The sequence below is a fragment of the Hypanus sabinus genome, chromosome 5, assembly GCF_030144855.1.
Source record: "Hypanus sabinus isolate sHypSab1 chromosome 5, sHypSab1.hap1, whole genome shotgun sequence".
In the NCBI taxonomy this organism is placed as follows: domain Eukaryota; kingdom Metazoa; phylum Chordata; class Chondrichthyes; order Myliobatiformes; family Dasyatidae; genus Hypanus; species Hypanus sabinus.
In genome coordinates this window covers 92,726,803-92,747,408 of record NC_082710.1, presented here as the reverse complement: position 1 = coordinate 92,747,408, position 20,606 = coordinate 92,726,803, and the positions used below count along the sequence as shown (strand labels likewise).

General features: G+C 37.7%; 1 protein-coding gene across 5 annotated transcripts in view; it reads right to left on the bottom strand.

The window, feature by feature from the left end:
- thsd7ba (thrombospondin, type I, domain containing 7Ba) overlaps positions 1-20,606 on the bottom strand; it is a 969,622-nt gene that overhangs the window by 130,513 nt on the left and 818,503 nt on the right. For all 5 annotated transcript variants that reach the window (XM_059970235.1, XM_059970236.1, XM_059970238.1 and 2 more), the window contains exons 16-17: positions 3,403-3,536; positions 2,569-2,722 (exon numbers count right to left, since the gene is read on the bottom strand). In XM_059970235.1, coding sequence (XP_059826218.1) covers positions 2,569-2,722; positions 3,403-3,536 — 288 coding nt within the window. The remainder of the gene's footprint in view (positions 1-2,568; positions 2,723-3,402; positions 3,537-20,606) is intronic.

Sequence of the window (20,606 nt, the reverse complement as noted above, 5' to 3'; positions counted from 1 at the left end):
TAAAAGATTGCAGCATGGTGCTGTGAAGAAGGACTTGTGAGTGCTTGTGCATGAATCGCAAAAGGCTGGTTTCCAAATGCAGAAGGCTATCAAGGAGGCAAATGGAATGTTGGTCTTCATTGCTAGAGGGATTGAATTTAAGAGCAAGGAGGTTATGCTGCAACTGTACAGGGTACTGCTGAGGCTGCATCCAGAGTACTGAGTGCAGTTCTGATCATCTTACTTGAGGAAGGATATACTGGCTTTGGAGGCAGTGCAGAGGAGGTTCACCAGGTTGATTCCAGAGATGAGGGGTTAGACTATGAGGGGAGATTGAATTGCCTGGGACCGTATTCAGAAGGATAAGAGGAGATCTTATAGAAACATAAAATTATGAAAGGGACAGATAGATAGAGGCAGGAAAGTTGTTTCCTCTGGTAGGTGAGACTAGAACTAGGGGACATAACCTCAAGATTTGGGGGATTAAATTTAGAATGGAGATAAAGAGGAACTGCTTTTCCCAGATGGTGGTGAATCTGTGGAATTCTCTACCCAATGAAGCAGTGGAGGTTACTTCAGTAAATATATTTAAGACAAGGTTGGATAGTTTTTCGCATAGTAGGGGTATTATGAGGAAAAAGCAGGTAGATGAAGATGAGTCCATGGTCAGATCAGCCATGATCTTAGTGACTGGCTGAGCAGGCTCAATGGACCAGATGGCCTACTCCTGCTCCTATTTCTTATGTTCTTAATAGGACTGAGATTTTACTATAATATTCTAATTTAGTTTAATGCTTTTAATGGTTAGGTATGTTAATCTAATTAAATCTTTCAAAATGCTAATTATTTTAAGTACACATTGATATCTATTGTTTTAAATTATGAAATGAATTTTTAAAAATCTAACTTCTTTGGTAAAAACCAATGCTCTGGTGCTTCCAGATTTATCACGTGAAAATCCATCCCTGCTGGGCTTTCCTGCCCAATTTCAGAATCAGACTTTCAACCTTATTCCACTTGAGCACAAACAAAGGAAACCAGGTAATTCCAGGTTGTGGACCAGGTCTGGTCAGAAGTGAGCGGAGGAGAATTTGCAGCATGAAGATAAACTCATTTTATATACCTACTTGTTCTGTTATCATTGATGATATCAGAACAGTAAACAAAATCTCTCATTTAGATAAGAGATTGCATCTACAGTATATAATGGCTGTTCTGCTATGTTTCCTTTATGAAAATGCACATCTAGTAATAAACTGTTGTAAACTCATATTCGATTCATATTCATCTTATTCATCTGTGTATAATTAGTACTATATTTTGATTTTTTTTTTGCATTAGGCATCATTAAACAACAAACTGTTGGAGAAGTGAATTAAATGCAAAATAATTACATAAAACTTGGAAGATCTCCATTTGAGATTTTGAGCAGATCACTGTGTAGAATCATGGTCTAATTTTATATGTGACTCTTAACAGTATCTACAGGAATTGTGAGATGGTAGTGATTGCTCTTCCTGATGAAGGTTAATACATGAAGGCAGATGGGGATCATTAACAGTCAACAGATTTCTAAAGTAATCTGTTCTTCTGTGAGATGCCACAAATAATAAACAGATAGCAAGAAGGCAATCAAATTCAACAGTGCTTAAAACAGCCAGTTAGCTACTCACAATATATAATCATATTTCTTTTTGCTTCCAGCTACCATTACAACATGGAAGAGTGAATTAGGACTTTACTTAATGAGATGTTTCAGTCTTAACTAGCCTTCAAATCCATATAAAATTACAGCTCTTCAGAATCATCCACCAATTAATTTTACTCAGTTTTAGCAAAGCCCTAAATGGTAATTCCTAAAAAATAAAAATAAGATTGTTTTGAATTGTATTTATTCACAAATCAAAGAAAAATTAAGGCGTCATCTCAATCTACTCATTGTGCAGAAGTTGGCTTTTCACCTCAGATTGGCAGCCAATTTCAGAGCTGAACTTAAGTATAAAAAATAAACTTCAGTGGTATGAAGATAGAATGCAATCATGTTGTTTCAAAATCTAACTTAAGTAGATATAAATGAATGACTTAAAAGGCACAATTCTCCCAAGTGCTATTATCTCCATCTCTAACAGTGAGAGAAACATTCAACCACAGGCACCATACCACATATTAACTTTATTAATTCAAGTAGATTTCTCACAGCTACTATCATCAAAACAGACCCTTCTTAATCATTAATTTTAAATTGTCACATGCAAACTGATAAATAATCTTAAATATTAAACTACCTTGGTGAAAGTAGGGAAATAATCAGCACAATTTAGTAGAGCTTTTAATTTGATTTGGATTTGATCTGATATTTAAAATCCATGTCTTATAGCGGCACATATTTGTGTGCAAATGTCTGTAGTACATGTAGTCCTGTTTTCAAGGTAAACAATATTGGACTTAGGTCAATTATCTTGAGCACATAACCTGAATAACTATTCCCTTCACACCAATCTAAGTGATTCCTTGTGCACTCTTTATGGCAGCCATATCTAAGATCTTACATTTTCTGAATTTATCAGATGCTTAGAACAAAATACCCACTTTTGGACATAAACTCCACTGGCCCCAGTCAGACATAACACAGTCACCTGGACAGTAAATGGAACATTGATGGACTCCAACAGGCTTTTCACTGTAATCACACATAGCATCTTCCACAACCTGTCCAGGCCCATCAACTGTGCTACGCACACATCTAGGGAGATAAAACAAATTTGTATTAATATCAAAAATAGCTGAACCATTCTAACTAGTGGAGAATGTGAGGTCAATTTCTCTATCTCTATACAGTTAGCTGTATTATCTTTCTAACATGGCAAACCTTCATTACACATCATTTTGAGGATAAGTAGCACACAGAGAAATTTTACCTGTAAGGAATACCCTTCATGGATTTTCAAAAATGAATAAGGAGTAGAGGAACTCATAAATTTAGCTAACTCTAACCTGATTTTAACCTGACCTCAGCTTCAATCACTCTACCACTTTGGATCTCATTTTTTTTCCAATCCCGACAGTCTGCACTTGTCTGGCTTTCAGTCTGTCTCCAATACTTCACTTCTACATTTTATCCTCCTTCTAAACTGTACTCACTGAGCGCAGGCTAGTGCCATATTGGTAACTACTCCAAAAGCTGCCCTCTTAATTTGAGTGGCCAACAAAAATATGGCAATTATGTCCTGTCAAACCTTAGTTGTATTCAATGTAAGATCTCTATTTACCTGGTTCCCCAACTGAGGCATTGTTCCACCACCACTCCACAAACTTACTCCCTCCTATATCTCTGAGAAAAATCTTAAAAAGAATGAAATGAACTAAACTCCTGAATATTGAAGTATACTTGGAACTTCTTATATTGAACTTCCTTTTACTCACCTCACTTTTCTTGTCTGCACACCTTCTCCACAGCTGTGTATTGACTCACTGTTATTGATCCTGCAAACTGACCACGGTTCAGTTTCCCAGCTATGTTTACTACAATCTCCATAACAGGGAATTCTGTCATACACCTGGGAACATAAAAATATCAGAACATGAGAGATAGGAGCAAGCGTATGCTACTTGGCAGTTCTGTCATTCGATAAGATCAGGTCTGATCTTTTACATTTCTTTTCGACTTTCCTTCAACTAACTTCAACTAACCCTCTTCAGGACGCCCTCATGTTCAAGTTGCTCTCTGACCCCACTAGCTGTAGTTATGGCCTGAGAGGATGAATCTCTATTTCTCCACACTCAGATGTTTGCAAACTTACCAATGGAATTAAGAAAATTAACACATAAATATAGATAGAGTGAAGCACAGAGAAAGTCATTAACTTTGTGACATAATCCCAGTTATGCCACCCAATCAAAAACGGAATATATTGAATCAGACTGCAATCTCTCAAACCCATTTTTGATGCAAGTCTATTAGATACCTCCCAATCAGATCTTTACCTCTGCCACAGTGCTGAAATAGTTCAGTTATCATTATCTGGAAAAGTCTAGAAGAATAAATGAAGATCATTTTGCATAATTCAGATGTTTAATTTTCCATCACTTTTGTGCCACAGGTAATTAACGAATACTAAACAACAGTTTTCTCTTTGTGCTCTGCAAAGTCAGTGGTAATTTATAAAATCTTTTGATATATTTGTTTATAGGGTAACAATTTTCACTATTGGTACTCATACCTATTGTATAATTTAATTATAATGACATAAATTTATAAACTGTGAGTTAATACAGATATGATTAACATACTTACTAAAAAATCAGGTTTTAATCCTGGGATTAAAGAGAGAAATGAAAAGTGAGATGTTATCACTATTGTTGATCAAAATACTGCAGTTGCTTCCTGTTTATTCAGTTTGAAATAGTCAACTTTCTTCTTATTCATTTCCATTAATTCTCATAAAAGCACAAATAATTGGTAGAATAAGCAGTCTGTGTTGTTAGCAATGTATTCCTTTTACTGCATTCCCTTGAAATTTCTCGAAGTTTTCTGCAGGTGCAGTATTTGGTAAAAATAGTCACTGTCACATAAGAAAAGCCAACATCCCTTTTACACCCAGGAAAATACCAGAGGAAGCATTAAGATGAAAAGATCAATTTTATGTCTATGTTATGGAAAAAGTATTGCACAGGGAAGGATATTTCATACTCTCCCTTGAAACAGCGTCATGGGTTCTGTAAAACAAATCAAGTAGAACAGACGGAAATGGTCAATATTTAAGCTCCCAGCCAGAGATAGCACACCTGAATCTAAGGTATTCCCTTAATGCTATGTTTTCTGCCTAATTTGAGCTCAACAGCTGGCATTCAATGAGTCAATTTGTCACTAAAAGACAATACATATTTAATTTATTACAGGATGACTTATCTGCCTTTCTCCTTTGAATTCTCTTACTAATAATAAAACAGTAACAGAGAGCTTGTCTGGTGGTGTGTTACATTGGATTTTTGATGGAGGATCAGAGACCCTGTCAGTTATCTGCTATGTGTTCCTAGAATTTCTCTTCCAGATTTCCAGCTGCGCAGGATGTTTCAATATTTTACTTCCCATTCCCTTATATCATTTGCCTTAAATAAAGTGTATGCACAAGTCCTTGAACATCAGCTATTGAGAAATATTTTCTCCATTTATCCTAATCTAGTATTAAAGTAAAAATGTAAAAACAAGAATTAATTGAAGAGGTGTCCTGTTTAAACTCCTTTCTCAAAATGTACAGAAAGTACTTCAAGTTGGTTTGATATTCTTCAGCAAAGCTACAGATATTTCCTTCATCTGCCAAGGTGAACTGTTGATAAAAATCATTAATCGACAGAAGTGATAAATACATATTAAATTTATAAGTCTTGACTGCAACTAATAAGACCATAAGATATAAGAGCAGAATTAGGCCATTTGGCCCATTGAGTCTGCTCCACCATTTCATCATGGTGTCACAATAAGGTTATATCATATATACTGTAACTGCTGGGGGAGAGAATGAGGCGAAACTTGAAGAGATATACCAAAACAAACGCAGTAATCACAATTCAGTTGTACTAACATTGAAACTCCTTATAAGCAGAATGAATGTAGGACTAACTTGAAAGTGCTGAGAAGTTTATTAAACTATTTATTATACAATTAAAAACAAAGGCTATCATACTATAGGTTCCAATAATGACTATCAAGGGAGCACTAAACCATATGCTGATATAAACAGAAATTATGTACGATAGCTATATAGAATGCACCAGATGATACTTCCATCTATTAATTCACTAAGCAAGTTAATTTATTTGCATTAAAAATTGAGAGGTTTAATTCCTGGGAAGATTACATGGACATACTCTCACAGGTACCATTATCTGCATTCTAGATTAATATTGTCTGAATTAACTTCAGCATCTAACAAGATAATTGAATTTGTTAGGAAAATAGGAGGGTTCACTTTATTGTAACAGGATATTATTTGGTTTTATGCTAATATCTGAGGTTGAAGATACATGGCAAAAAGAAAAATGATTGCAATGCAAGTTTCTCAAATCAAGGCCCCTTATTCTTTTTGTTTTCTTACAGCATCTGAATAGTGTGCCTGGAGCCATAATTGGTAACATACAAGGCTGATGCCCACTGCCATACTCACAGCTTGTCTGCTAAGCTAACAGCTATGATGGGTAATTGGTTGTCATGGTGATGGTCGTTGAAACCCCAATCAGGAAGTTCCAACTGCACCCCTTTGCCAAATGTTTATATAAAGGCAATAAGATAAAGTCAGATCAGCAATTAGTTCTTATGAAGATGAAGTGATTTACTTAGTTATGATATTTCAATGAATGATTTAGTGAAATACATGCATCTACTTTATTAATAATGAATCTAGGCTAACTGCATTATCAAAAAAATTGAATTAAAATGTTGCATATTGTCAAAATAATTTCATTCTAAAACCAGAAGAATATGTCATCTAGAAGGATGGGTGGCACAGTTGTGTACCAATTAGTACAATTGCCTTACAGTGCCAACAATCACCGATCAGGGTTTGATTCCCACCTTTGTCTGTAAGGAGTTTGATATTCTACTTGTGACCACTTTGGCTTTCTCCAGGTGCGCTGCTTTTCTCTCACAATCCAAAGACATACAGGTAGGGATAGGGCTAGTAAGTTGTGGACATGTTATATTCACACTGGAAGCTTGGCGACACTAGTGGGCTACCCCTGGTAAAAACCTTGGGCAGTACTGGCCATTGATGCAAAACAACGCATTTCACTGCTTGTTTCAATGTTCTGATGTACAGTGCATATCACAAAGAAAGCTGATAGTAAAAACAGATCCTAAGGATTGAAGTCAATCATAAAGTGGTCACTGCTGGAATCCTAGAAATGCATCATGTTTTGGCATCGTAGGAAACAGATTTCATGTATGCCTGATGAAGTGTCTCAGCCCAAAACATCTACTGTTGCTATCTGGCCTGCTGAGTTCCTCCAGCATTTTGTGTGTGTTGTTTGGATTTCCAGCAACTTCACATTTTCCCTTGTCATTGGTGTAAATATCACAAAGCAAGTAGCTCCAGAAGTATATATTAAATTATTGGGCCAGCAGTCAGAGATATAGATTATTAAACTAGAGATATCTCTTCCAATCCTACCTATGTCTTGAAAGTTGAAAGTTGTCTTGGAAATTGCTCCATTCAACTACTGAGTTGCGGTAAAAAATTTTCTTGTTCACTGAAGTTCTTTAGAGATAGAAATGCCATTGTATCCAATCTTGGTAATCTCCCTTGGGAGGTCACTCTCAACTTCCTCCTCAGTTTAGGAACAATAAGGCATGGACAATAAGTGCTGAGGTTTTCCAGCAATGCTTAATGTCCTTGAATGAATGAAAGAAGGGATCTATTAAGTAGATCAATGCTTAAGTGAGTGGGTATTTAATAGTTTGGTGTTAAATTACAGATATATTTTGAAAATGAGTATTGATAATATAAACTTATTTTGAGTTATATGGATGTTGTTTTGCCATTTCTATACATTTTGCTTTTGTAGGCTCAAGGGGTTAATATAATCCATTCTAGAGGCAGAGAAAGTGCAATTAACTTCAATCATTTTGGACATGGTACAAAATTTGGCATGCCTGGAATCAGCAATGACAGGAAGATTGAGAGCTGGGGGGTTGGAGGGTGTTTATTTGCAATATCTATCATCCAGCAGCTGATCATCGATGTCGTACTACTAGATGTACTTTAAAATTACACATAAAAGCTACAAATGGCTACTGTCAAATTTGCAGTCACAGCAGTGGTAATTAATGGAATGTATTACTGTTGTTAAGGGACATAATGTTGGTTTCATACATTGACTACGCATTTTACATACTTGTAACAAAATGTATAAATGTATTATTTTACATCTCACAATATTGATTTGACTAAAACTATGGGCATCATAAAGATTAGAAATACTAAAATGATTTCTTTATTTTATAGATTTAATATTTTATATTTCTGGGGCATGCTTTATTGGTGGGCCAATGACAGCTTCTATTGACTGAATGAAATTATAATTATTTGACTAAACAACCACAGCAATTCAATGCAAGGCTCACAGAGAGTGAGAAAATGACTCCTGTCTCTTCAAAGTCTCTGTTGGTGATGTTAATTTAAAACCAATAACAGTCCAGGAGCCTGGAGCATTTTAAAATGCTCAATGCTCTGTCCAGACTATAACTAAACACAGCTGTGTGAATGTCATATATTTCAGTGTTCAAGGAATGACCTTTCTTTTTGCTAAGAATTTATGTGAAGAAACTGGAAATTAATGTTTATTTCCAAGAGCAATCTAATCTGAGGATTGAATGGCACCACATGCAAAAGCCCAATCCATAGTATTTTACAATATTGAGATGGAGATTTCAAATAACATTACTGAAAACATACATACAGCCCCAAATAAAACTCAAAACTCAAAAGATTCAAATCTTAGTGAATGCAACATGTAAACCTTTCCATGAATACTGTGTATGAAACTTGGTTTCAGAGCAACAAATTCCATTCAAATAACTTAAACCTGAAATTAGAATTCTTTCAATATGTAGTCCACTACATGAATAAATATATTAGAAAAGTCACAATTGTGTAACTGCAGAAAGTAGCATCTCATTATGCAGTACTTAATGCCCTCACAATGTATATGACTCTTGTACTATGTGTAACTTTGATTGTGTGAACTTCATCAGCTAGATTTATAGTCTATTGCCTGTAAAAGGAGAAACCCCTTGCCATTTCAGAGCAGTGAGATACGTACATAACTATGATCATTTACAAGAAGCCATTACTTAAAAATCAAATGAAGAAGCAGTACTTTGAACATCTTAATTATTTATCAAATTACAGGCTACTTATTGTGAATGGTGATTCATAGTGCTTTGTCACGAACAAATTAAACCTGGAATTTATTAACTATATAACTTGATCAAAGTTCAAAGTAAATCTATTATCAAAGTGCATATTTGTCACCATATACTACACAGAATTTCATTTTTTCACAGGTGTTCAGATAAAAAGAAACAGTAGAATCAATGAAAAAAACACATGACAAAGACAGACAAACAAACAATGTGCAAAATATAACTGTGATATATGCAAATACAATCTGCATTTGTATTCATGGAACTTTATTAGTCAAATACTTAAGTAGCTAAATCCACTGATGAGAATCATGCATTTTGGCCTCCTCAGTGGAGGTAAATGTGAACATAAATAATTAAAATTAGGAATGAGAAATAAAATAGAAATTATGCTTACTGTCTTATTTATGGAAAAGCACATTATTTTATCTTCTAAGGTTCCAATGGTATAATTAATTTTGCAGAGAAATATATTATTCAAGTAACATCATTGACTATTTCACTGTAATCACCACCCCAGAACATTGAGATATCCAACAGCAGACGCAAGTCACTGGGCCTACAGCTAACATTTACTTCAGTGTATTTTAATGAAGAGCTTATCTTAACAGCTACCCTAAGAAGGAAAATATATTAGTGGCTTTAATCTTACTGACTAAAAGAGCAGCTTGTGTTTGGGAATTTTGAAAAATGCGAGCCCGGAAATGTGCACATGCATCTTACTGTCAGAATAAGGGGTCAGATCTATCAGTTTGTCCCGTTGCATTTGGAGTTTGAGGAGATTTGGTAAGACACCAAAGACTCTTGCAAATTTCTACTGGTGGAGAATATTCTGGCTGGTGGCATCATAGCACGGTATTGAGCATCCAATGCATAGAATTGCAAGAGGCTGCAAAGGACTGTAGGCACAGCCTGTTCCATCATGGCACAACCCTCCCCAGTACCAAGGATATCTTCAAGAGGTGGTGCCTCAAGAAGGTGATATTTCGTTAAAGACCTTCACTGTCCTGGATATGCCCTCTTTATGGTACTGTCATTGGTTAAGAGGTACAGATGCCTGCAGGCTCACACTCATTGCTTTACAAACAGCTCCTTCCTCTTCCCCTTCATATTTCTGAACAGTCCATAAACACAAGCTCAATTTTTATTTTTTTTTCTTCATTTATTTACTTTTGCACCTTATAACAATTGTTGTGCATTACTACTGCAGCTGAAAACAACAAATTTCATGATACATGTCAGTGATAATAAACCTGATACTGATTGCTGGTCTGGATTATTGCATCCCACGTCCCACACCTTTTAGACCAAGCGCATATGCTAAAAATGTTTTTGATTAGGACAACTAGGCAATGGTTGATGGCATTGTGAAATTGGAAGTATATTTGATCAATTTATTGGTGCTGTTTTAAGAAAATAGCATGTGCAATGGATAAAGGGGTAGATACACTAAGATTATTGGAGGCATTCATTAAAGATTATTGCAGAATTGAAAGCTTGTTATGTAGGAGGTTACATACTGGTGTGGATTGAAATCATCTTGCTAGCCAGAAAGTAGGCATAAATGTGTGTTTTGATGGTTGACGTGTTCAACTAGCAGTATACTACAGGGATTAATGCTGGTTTCCAAATTTTTCATTTTATTAAATTTACTTAGATGAAGTCACCAAGGGAATGCTTGCTAAATTTGTCAATGACACAAAGTTCAGTGGGAAGTGATAGAAATGTGTGCTGAGGATGCAACCAATTCAGACACAACCTTATAAGATTATGGAGCAGACTGAAAAAGCTGTGGATTTGTATTTTTATACCATCAATGGGGATCCTGAGCCAGCTGGTTAAAAGAAAACAAGAAATTATCTATTTTGCTTATTGTACTTCGGTAATTCCATTAAATTTATTGCTTTTTTATGTTTTTCTTTTTATACATACACTTTTTTCAAGTAACTAAACTACCTACTGTTCGAAATGTCTTTTGCTGGGACTCTCAGCTGGCAGAGCTCCACCTGCACGTTTGCCATTGATCAGATCTGATCAGACTGAGTATGTGAGGCTACTGGAGTATACCACCTGAGGATGCCCTACAGCCCTCACTGCTCCACCTGAGGTGAGAGAGTGAAGAAGAGAGTCACAAAGAGGTCAACCATTTGTGTTATTTTCACATAGGTGTGGATGTGGGGAGACAACGGGTTGTGACTTGAGGCAACAAACTGAATCAAAATTAGGTTTATTGTCACTGATATATGGGAAGGGATGAAAAACAAAACATTGAGTGTTCTCTTCAGGCTCCTGAACTTCCTCCCTGATAGTAGTAATGAGAAGCAGACATGGTTAGAAGGTGGATGTGTCATTCTTTTTTTTTTTTTTTTTTTTTTAATAATTTTTTATTGCATTTTTAAATGATTACAAAGTATGAAAAAACAATGTATATAACCCATACCCCCTCCCCTTAACCCCTCCCCCCTAACTGCCCCTTAGAAAAAAAAGAAAGAAAGAAAGAATGCCTGGTGGTTGGAAGATCTCCACATGCTCCATGGAGTTTAAAAAATTCAATAAATTAGTCATTATTTTTATTTATGTTACTCCAATCTATAATAATACCTAATCTTTCAACTCTCATTATATCCTGGGAAATCTTTTTAGAAGTCTCCATGTTGCTATGTGTGTCCCCACCAATCATCCAGGCAAAAGAATAGAAGAAAAATAGAAAATAAAGAAAAAAACAAAATACCCCCCTACTAATGTTGTGAAAAAAAAGAAACACAACATTACCCCCCTCTATTGTACGGGTCATGGCAATCGCCATGATTACACACGTGAATCCCGTAGTAACCGATTCAAAGCTCCCCAGCCCCCCCGCAACATGAAAGATATATATATAAAAAAAAACATACCATTCTCAATTAATATTTCTAAAATATTACTTTTCTCCCTTATATCGTCCTTAAATGTCCATCAGTTCCATTTACTTTCTCTGTCTTCGTCTTTAACCATTATATTTAGAAATCTCCGCTTTTAATCAACGAATAGATGGAAGTCTTTGTGCAAACACCTCCGCATCTTGATAGTCAGAAAAAAATCTTTTTCCTTCCTCCAAAAAAATTATCAGTGTTGCTGGGTGACGCATTGAAAACTTATAACCTTTTTCCCACAAAACCTTTTTAGCTGGGTTAAATTCTTTCTTTCTCTTCAAAAGGTTATAACTTATATCAGGATAAAAAAGAACTGGTTTCTCAGCTATCATCAACGGACCTTTTCTTCTTTTAGCACCCTGGGCAGCCGCCCTCAAAATCTTTTCTTTATCCTGGTATCTTAAACATCTTATCAAAATTGATCGCGGATTTTGATCATCTTGAGATCTTGGTCTTAAAGCTCTGTGCACCCTTTCAATCTCAATTAAAGGTTCTTCTCCCATTTCCAATTTTTCAGGAATCCATTTTTGAAAAAAATTTATTGGGTCTTCTCCTTCGGTACCTTCTTTAAGTCCAACAATTTTAATATTTGAAACACCTTTTGAAGGTGTTGTCAATAGTGCTGAGGGTGGTGCCTCTGATGGAGGTGGCTGTGTCTACTGCATTCTGCAGCTTCTTGTGATACTATGCATGGGAACCTTCATACAGACTGTGATGCAACAAATTAGAATGCTCTCCACAATATATCTGTAAAAATCGATAGAGTCTTTGCTTACATACTGAATCTCCTCAAACTCCTAATGAATTTCAAAGTTTGAAGCAAGTTCATTATCATTGAACATATATGTCACTATATACAATGCTAAGCAACACATTCAAAATGCTGGAGGAACTCAGCAAGCCAGGCAGCATCTAGGGAAAATAGTAGAATCTACATTTTGGATTGAGGCCCTTCATTCGGACTACTACAACCCTGAGATACATTTCTTACCGATATACTCAATAAATCCATAATAAAATAATAAACTCAATGAAAGAACACAACAATGTGGGCACTCAACCAGTCTGGAAAATACTGAGGGATAACAACTGTTCCTGAACCTGGTGGTGTGAGTCCTGAGACTCCTGTACCTTCCTCCTGATGGCAGCAGGAACTGGGCGTTAGGCGTTCCCGATGATGGGTGCTGCTTTTCCACATCAACTCCTCATGTAGATACGCTCAATGGTGGGGAGTATTTTACCCATGATGGACTGGGCCATATCCACTACTTTTATAGGAATTTCCAATCAAGGGCTTTGTTGTTTCCATACCAGGCCATGATGCTGCCGGTCAATATACTCCACCACACATCTATAGAAGTTTATCAAAATGTTAGATGTCATGCCAAATCTATGTAAACTCCTAAGGAAGAGAAGACACTCTGGTGCTTTCTTCATAATTGAAATGTGCTGAGCCCCAAACAGGTCCTCTGAAATAATAACATTGAGGAATTTAAAGTTGCTGACCCTCTCCACCTCTGATCCTCCAATAAGAACTGGCTGATGGACCCCTGGCTTCCTCCTCCTGAAGTCAATAATCAGCCCCTTGGTCTTGCTGCATTGAGTAAGAGGTTTTTGTTGTGGCACCACTCAGTTAGATTCTCAACCTCTATCCTATATTCCAAGATGGCGGTGCGACACAGCTTGCAGCAGCCACTCCGGAGTTGATTATCTGTTATTTGTGAAGTGGGGTGCCGTGCACGATCATAATCGATTGAAAACGGATGTGAGAGCACAGAGAAACATTGGGAAATCTCCAGGAAGACCATCTTCATTTCTGCGGCTGCTGTGAGGTCCGGGACAGGCCCCCAGTCCTCGGGGTTGTGTTGCCAATGGCCGTTGGCGGGGCCGTCTTAATACACTCGGCAGAGGATGGTGCTCGGAGAAGCTGTGCTGGAGGGGATGGTCGGAGGCTCGGAGGTTCGACTGTCTCGGAGTCCGCTGCAGTCAGGTCGCTTTCATTGTGTGCTGCATCTGCAAGGCTGAGTCGGGCGGCGCTGTGGAAATCCATAGCGGGGGTATTCTCTTCTGCCGCCGGCGTGGGATGGCGAGTCTGTCGGGACCCTGAGGACTTGTGGAAATTGTGTGGTGGTTTCTTTCAAACTTATAGACTTTTAACATCTTTGGACTATTTTCACCATGCCCACGGTTTGTTTTTTTTTTATCAATTATGCTATTGTTTGCACTGTTGTAGCTATGTGGTTTTGTGTAGGTCTTGTAGCTTTAGTTCTTGGTCTTGTTTGTCTGGTGGATTTGGAGCTCCTTTCTGGGGAATGGACTAAGACAGTAGTGCAATATTAATACACAGCAGCCTCCCCAGACTCTGGTTTGGGGATTGCCAAACGTTATGTGGATTTTCTAGTGTAGTCCATTTTGCCATATGCTTTTGTGATATCATTCTAGAGGAACGTTGTCTCATTTTTTAGCTGCATTGCATTTGTGGTTTCTAAATGACAATAAACTGAATCTGAATCTGAATATATGCTAATTTGTCACCACTTTTGATTCGGCCAATGACAGTGGTGTCATCAACAAACTTGGAGCTGTGCACGCCACGCAGTCATAGGTGTAAAGCGAGTAGAGCCGGGGGTGGGGGGGGGGGAGTCTAAGCACATAGACTTGTAATGCACCTGTGCTGATGGAGACCAAAATGGGGTCTGCAAGCAAGGAAATGGAGGATCCAATTACTCAAGGAGGTATTGAGGCCAACCTTTTGAATCTTATTGACTAGTTTTAGGGGGATAATTAGATTGAATGCTATGCTGTAGTCAATAAAGTACATGCTGATGTATGTATCTTTGATACACAGATGAGTTCTAGCGTAGAGTGAAGAGCCAATGAAATGGTATCTGCCATACAATGGGTCCAGGATAGGTTGTTTTTGATGTTTAAGTCCAGGAACTTAGGTGAGTTACTCCGGATTTCCAGCATCTGAAGGATCTCTTGGGTATATTATTAGCAGAATTGACAATTTTATCTTCCGAAAGAGATGGTTATATAGAACATGCACGTACAGATTAGAATTCATTTACACTGTGAACTACAATTGCGTCAGGCTGCTTATTCGGAAGATTAAAGTAATGCAGGAATTGTTGGAGATCAGGCAGCATCAGTAGAATGGCAGTTAACTCTATGTAATGACCTAGGAAAGGTTTCTCTGCTAATGTAATGCTTTCTCTGCAGTGCAGTTTTGGGTTATGGTGAGAGATAACAGGGGCTTTGGAATGTGTGGTGGCCATTGAGGAGAAATATTTTTCTTTCTTGGGTGCCTGAGAGAAATTTTTTTTTGTTCGACAAATGATGATGGAGAGAGAAGATGCCAGACTTGGGCAGAGCAGACTGTTCTTTCTTTATATTCCTATGTACCGTGGGTTACTAATAAAGAACCATATTCTGGAAGAATATAACTTTTATTTAACAACAGCCAACACGTTCTTACAATAGCATATTTCTCTCCATCTTTCTATCATTCCTGCGCATGCTCAGAACTCTCTCCAATCACATTCTTACATGTCTTACATATCACCACATCTTCCTTTCCTTAAAAAGAAAAACAGTTAGCAACATTGACCAGAGCAAATGCATAATTTAACATGTCTCTGTCAGTCTCTCTGGGGGTTTATGAACATGAGTGGACCTTCTAAGTGGTTCACACAGTTCTTGTGTTTCATTGGTACTTTCATGTTTTGTCTGGTCTGCATCAGTTAACTGAAACTCTGATGTTGGCTCTTTCTTGAGGCCTTTGCAATTTTTTCTTAACACTGCTCCTTCTTCTGTTTGGACCATGTATGATCTGGGTTGTACTTCTCCAAGTACTGTAGCTCTCTGCGTCCATGTGTTCATTTTGTCTTGTATCCTCACTTCATCTCCTTGGTGCAGTTCAGGTAATGGACGAGAACATCTGTCAAAGTATCTTTTCTGCTTTGCTTTGTGTTCATCTTTCCATCTTTTCACTTGTTCACCTCCCTCTGTTCTCAGAAAGCTCTCACCTGTTGTCAGATTGGATCTCAAGCGGCGTCCCATCAAGAGCTGAGCAGGCGAAAATCTACTTTCAAGTGGAGTCTGTGACAGGCTAACAAAGCTTTATAAAAATCACCTCCACAATCTTTTGCTTTGTAATCAGTTTCTTGATAATTCCTACTGACTTCCCAATTAATCCATTGGACTGAGGGGAAAGTGGACTAGATGTTGTATGAACAAAACCCTATTCCTGAGCAAAATGTTTCATGCATTCACCATTGAATTGTGGACCATTGTCTGTGAAAATTTTGTCAGGTACACCATGTCTGGAAAAAACTGATTTCATGTATGTAATTACATTCTCTGCTGTTGTTCTGCTCAAACCACACACTTCAGGATACAAGGAGTAGTAATCGGTTATTAATAGCTAGTCTTTATTGTCAGTTACAAACAGATCAATGCCTACCTTCTGATCAGGTCTCTGAGGATTAGTATGTGAATGCAATGGCTCCAAAGGGTTGCTAGATTGGTATTTAAAACGTATTTGACAAGAAGACACTAGTTCTGCAATTTCTTGATTCATCCTGGGCCAAAACATCACTTCTTGTGCCCTTCTCTTACATTTTTCAATACCCAGGTGGCCTTCTTAAATTTTCCTAAGCATTTCTTTTCAGAGACTTTTAGGAATCGCAATTCTTCTACTGTTGTACAATATCCCATCTACAACAGACAGTTCTGATCTGTGGTTCCAATATTCTTGTACTTCTGAGGTACAGTCATGCTTATTATTTGGCCATCTAACCGTCACCACTTGTAAACCTGACTGAGAATTTTGTCCTTCTCTGTCTCATGACGCAGCAGTTTCAACTTTTTGGGAGCAACAGGTGCATATGATCATATCATCAAATGCTTGGACATCAACAGCATCCCTGTGATTGTCTTTTGTTGTTGGATCCACTGCTCTGGAGAGTGGGTCAGCCATGTACATGAATTTTCCAGGTGTGTATGACACATTCAATACATATCTTTGCAATTTGATCAACATTCACTGAATTTGCAAAGGACAGTCACTTAAAGGTTTGTGAAACAATGCAATCAGAGGCTTATGATCAGTTTCAACATCAATAGATTGCCCTGACACAAACTGATGAAAGCTCTCACAAGCAAACATAATGCTGAGCAATTCTTTTTCAATTTGGGCATACCTTGTTTCTGGATCAGATAATGAACAACATGCATATGCCACTGGTAGCCATTCTTTATCATACTGACCCTAAGCCTGCTAGAGATGCATCGCATGAGATTTTGATGGGTCTCTCAGCATCATAGAATTTCAACACAGGTTCTCTAGTGAGCACTTTCTTGAGATTTTGTTATGCCTTCCCCTGTTCACAATTCCAGCATTCATTTTTCTTTTCTGGTAACTGCCTCAATGGAGCAAGCTGCTCCAAAAGATTGGGTATGAATTTTCCCATGTAGTTGACCATTCCCATAAACCTTTGAGCATCCTTTTTACATTGTGGTCTTGGCATGCTCTCAATAGCAGAAACCTTCAATGGATCAGGACGCACACCCTCATTGCTGATGATATCACTCACAAAAGTAAGTTCGGTCATTCCTCGCTGACATTTGTCTTTATTCAACTTCAGGTTTGCTTTGCTTGTTGCCTCTAAGATTTTTGAGTCTGGCATCCTGCTCTTGTTTAGATGATCCTCAGACAATAATATTATCTATGGAAGAATCCACTCCCTCAATGTGCTCATATAGCATGTGAATGGTTTTATGGAACACTTCAGGAGCTGATGCAATTCCAAACAGAAGCCTAAGAAAACGGTATCTGGCAAAAGGAGTGTTAAAGGTACACAACTTTGAACTCGGTTCATCTAGTTTAAGTTGCCAGAATCTAGAGGATGCATCTAATTTACCAAAGTACTTTGCATTAGCAAACTGTGACATAATTTCTTCATGAGTAGGCAATTTGAAATGCTCTCTTTTAATGGCTCGATTCAAGTCTCTTGGATCTTAGCAAATCATCAGTTTTACATTTTTCTTATCAATAATGACAAGCGAATTGACCCTTTCAGTCGTTTCATCAATTTTTATTATGACTTCTCGCCGTTCCATTCTGTCAAGCTCTAATTTCCATTGATGATGTAATGCAAAAGGCACTTTTCTACATGGATGTACTATGGGTGGCACTGTGTTGTCAATTTTAATCATGTGCTCTCCTGGAAGACAACCAAGCACTTTGAACAAGTCCTCATACGCTTTCATCAAGTCAGTGTATTCTGACTCTCTGTCCAGGACTAATACTTTTTTCACCAAATTCAATCTCCCACAGGCAGATAAACCCAATATTGACTGTACATTTCTTGGCACCACCACAAATGAAAGCGTGTGCACCATATTTTTGAGTGATACTTTTGCCACGCAAGTTCCTTTAACTAAAATGTTTGCACCTGAATACCCAGTCACTTTTATATTTGTCTTATGTAACTTTGGTCTTGGCTTCAATACATTAAATTCAGATTCTGCAAGAACATTTACTTGTGCTCCAGTATCCAATTTAAACAAAATAATGTTTTGGTTCACTTGCAATGGCATAGCCCAGTCATTCTTACTTTATTTTCATGAAGCATATCAATATAAAACTCCTGAAATTCATTTTCAAGCACTGCATTTACGTGTTTTATTTTCTTTCTTCTTCTGCAACAGCATGAGAAATGATTACTCTTACCACAGTTGTTGCACATTTTCCCATACACTGGACACTGTTTTGGCCGACGCTGCTGCCCACAGCGATCACACAGCTTTTTTCTCTCAGATGACGTCTTGCTCTCTGTTGGTTTTGTTGTCTTTATTATTTTTTCTAATATGTTCACAATTCCTCACAGCATCTACAATGCAGTTCTCAATGAAAAGTTCTTTAGCCTGTGACATCATGGTTTCCGAAGCTTTGCAGAGCATAAAGCTTTTTCCAAGTCTAAATCTTGTTCTCATAACAGTCTTTCTCTCAGACTGTTATCCAGAATGCCACAAACAATTCCGTCTTTAATGAGAGAGTCTGTCAGTTCTGCAAACTCGCATGTTTTACTCCAGTGTCGCAACTCAGTAACATATTGATCAATAGTTTCAGCAGCTCTGTGTACATGTACCGCTCATGTGTCACATTATGCTTCTGTATACAAAATGCTTCAAATTTATCCATTATCGATTTTGACTAAATTATCTCCATTTTCAAAAATAACATGATTATATACCTCAATTGCATTATCACCTATTACATGGAGTAGAAGCACAGCTTTTGTTTTTTCTGTTTTTTTTTATCCACTTTAATGCTGCTTAAATTTTCTTCAGTTCTCAGCTATGTTCCCAGACAATTGAAGTGTCGATAAAGGCTACAAACCTTCCATTTGTAAAACTGTTAGCAACACCAAAATAGTTCAAACACTTTTTTCAGAAAATTATCTTCACTTCTCCCATGTTAGGAAATGTATTACTCTTCCAGACTGACTTCTGACACCATGTTGTGTTCTTTATATTCGTATGTACTGTGGGTTACTAATAAAGAACCATATTCTGGAAGAATAGAACTTTTATTTAACAACAGCCTCCACGTTCTTACAATAGCATGTTTCTCTCGATCTTTCTATCATTCCTGTACATGCTCAGAACTCTCTCCAATCATGTTCTTACACGTCATATCACCACACAGATTTGGAATGGGGCCGGGAGTCGACGCCAGGGAAGAAATCAATGGAGAACGAACAGACGGAAAAACAGTGAGCTCCAATATTACGCATTAGACTGTTTCATGAGAATGGGCCCTTTCTCTTCTTTTTACTAACCCTATAGTCAAATTAAGAAGTATAAAGCTCAATCATTTAATTGCGTTTTGTGTACTGTTTGTTATTTTGCAGTATTGATTTGTAACAGGGGAACACATCGCACAGCATCCAAACAAACAGGCTAGAGATGGTCTTCCTCTAGATTAAGCCACTAGCCGAACCTGAGGGTTACAATAGTGGGGGTATCGTTCGGGATTAATTTCATTGGATGCTGCTGTGTGATTACCTTGAGCATTGAACCAGTGGCACAGATATTTGTACTCTGGATGAATTGTTAACTCGCCTGCTAAGTACTGTTAAAGTTGCGATTGTGGGCAGAGATTTGATAAAATGGGGGGTGCAGCTCTCGTTTTAATACAGACCAGCACTGATGTAGTGGTAGCTAGGCGGGCTGAATCACAAGTCAAGTTTCCTGTAGCTGGGGGTGGAGACTTCAAAGACAGGGTTCTGTCATTTCTGTGGAGTGAGGGGAAGGAGGGGTCAGATTTGGAATGTCTAATTAGTCCCCGTCTTCCAGGGGTGTAAGAATTCTGAGCTAGTATCTGCTCTTACTTCTCTGGCAAATAATTGAAAAATTGCCCAGGTCCAAAGTCCCAGCTATGATAGGCGCTGACTTTTCTCCGGAATAACGCCCACCCCTAACGGGAAGGAGGAGTATGAGACTTGGGCAGAGCAGACCTCTTAGTGTTCAGATGAGTGGCAGTGCTCTGATGATGTAAAGCACCAGAGATTGGTTGAGAGTTTGAGTGGGCGGGCTGCTGATGAAGTGAGTGGTCAGGCTGTAGCACCCCATAGCTAAAGCTGTAGATTACATGCAAGCACTGGAAAATACATTTGGTCAGGCTGGAAGCCCAATAGAGATCATGGTGGAGTTTTAGAACATGCGTCAGGAGAAGGGGGTGAAGCTTTCTGCTGACATCTTTTGGCGAGAGAGGCAGCTAAATTGCT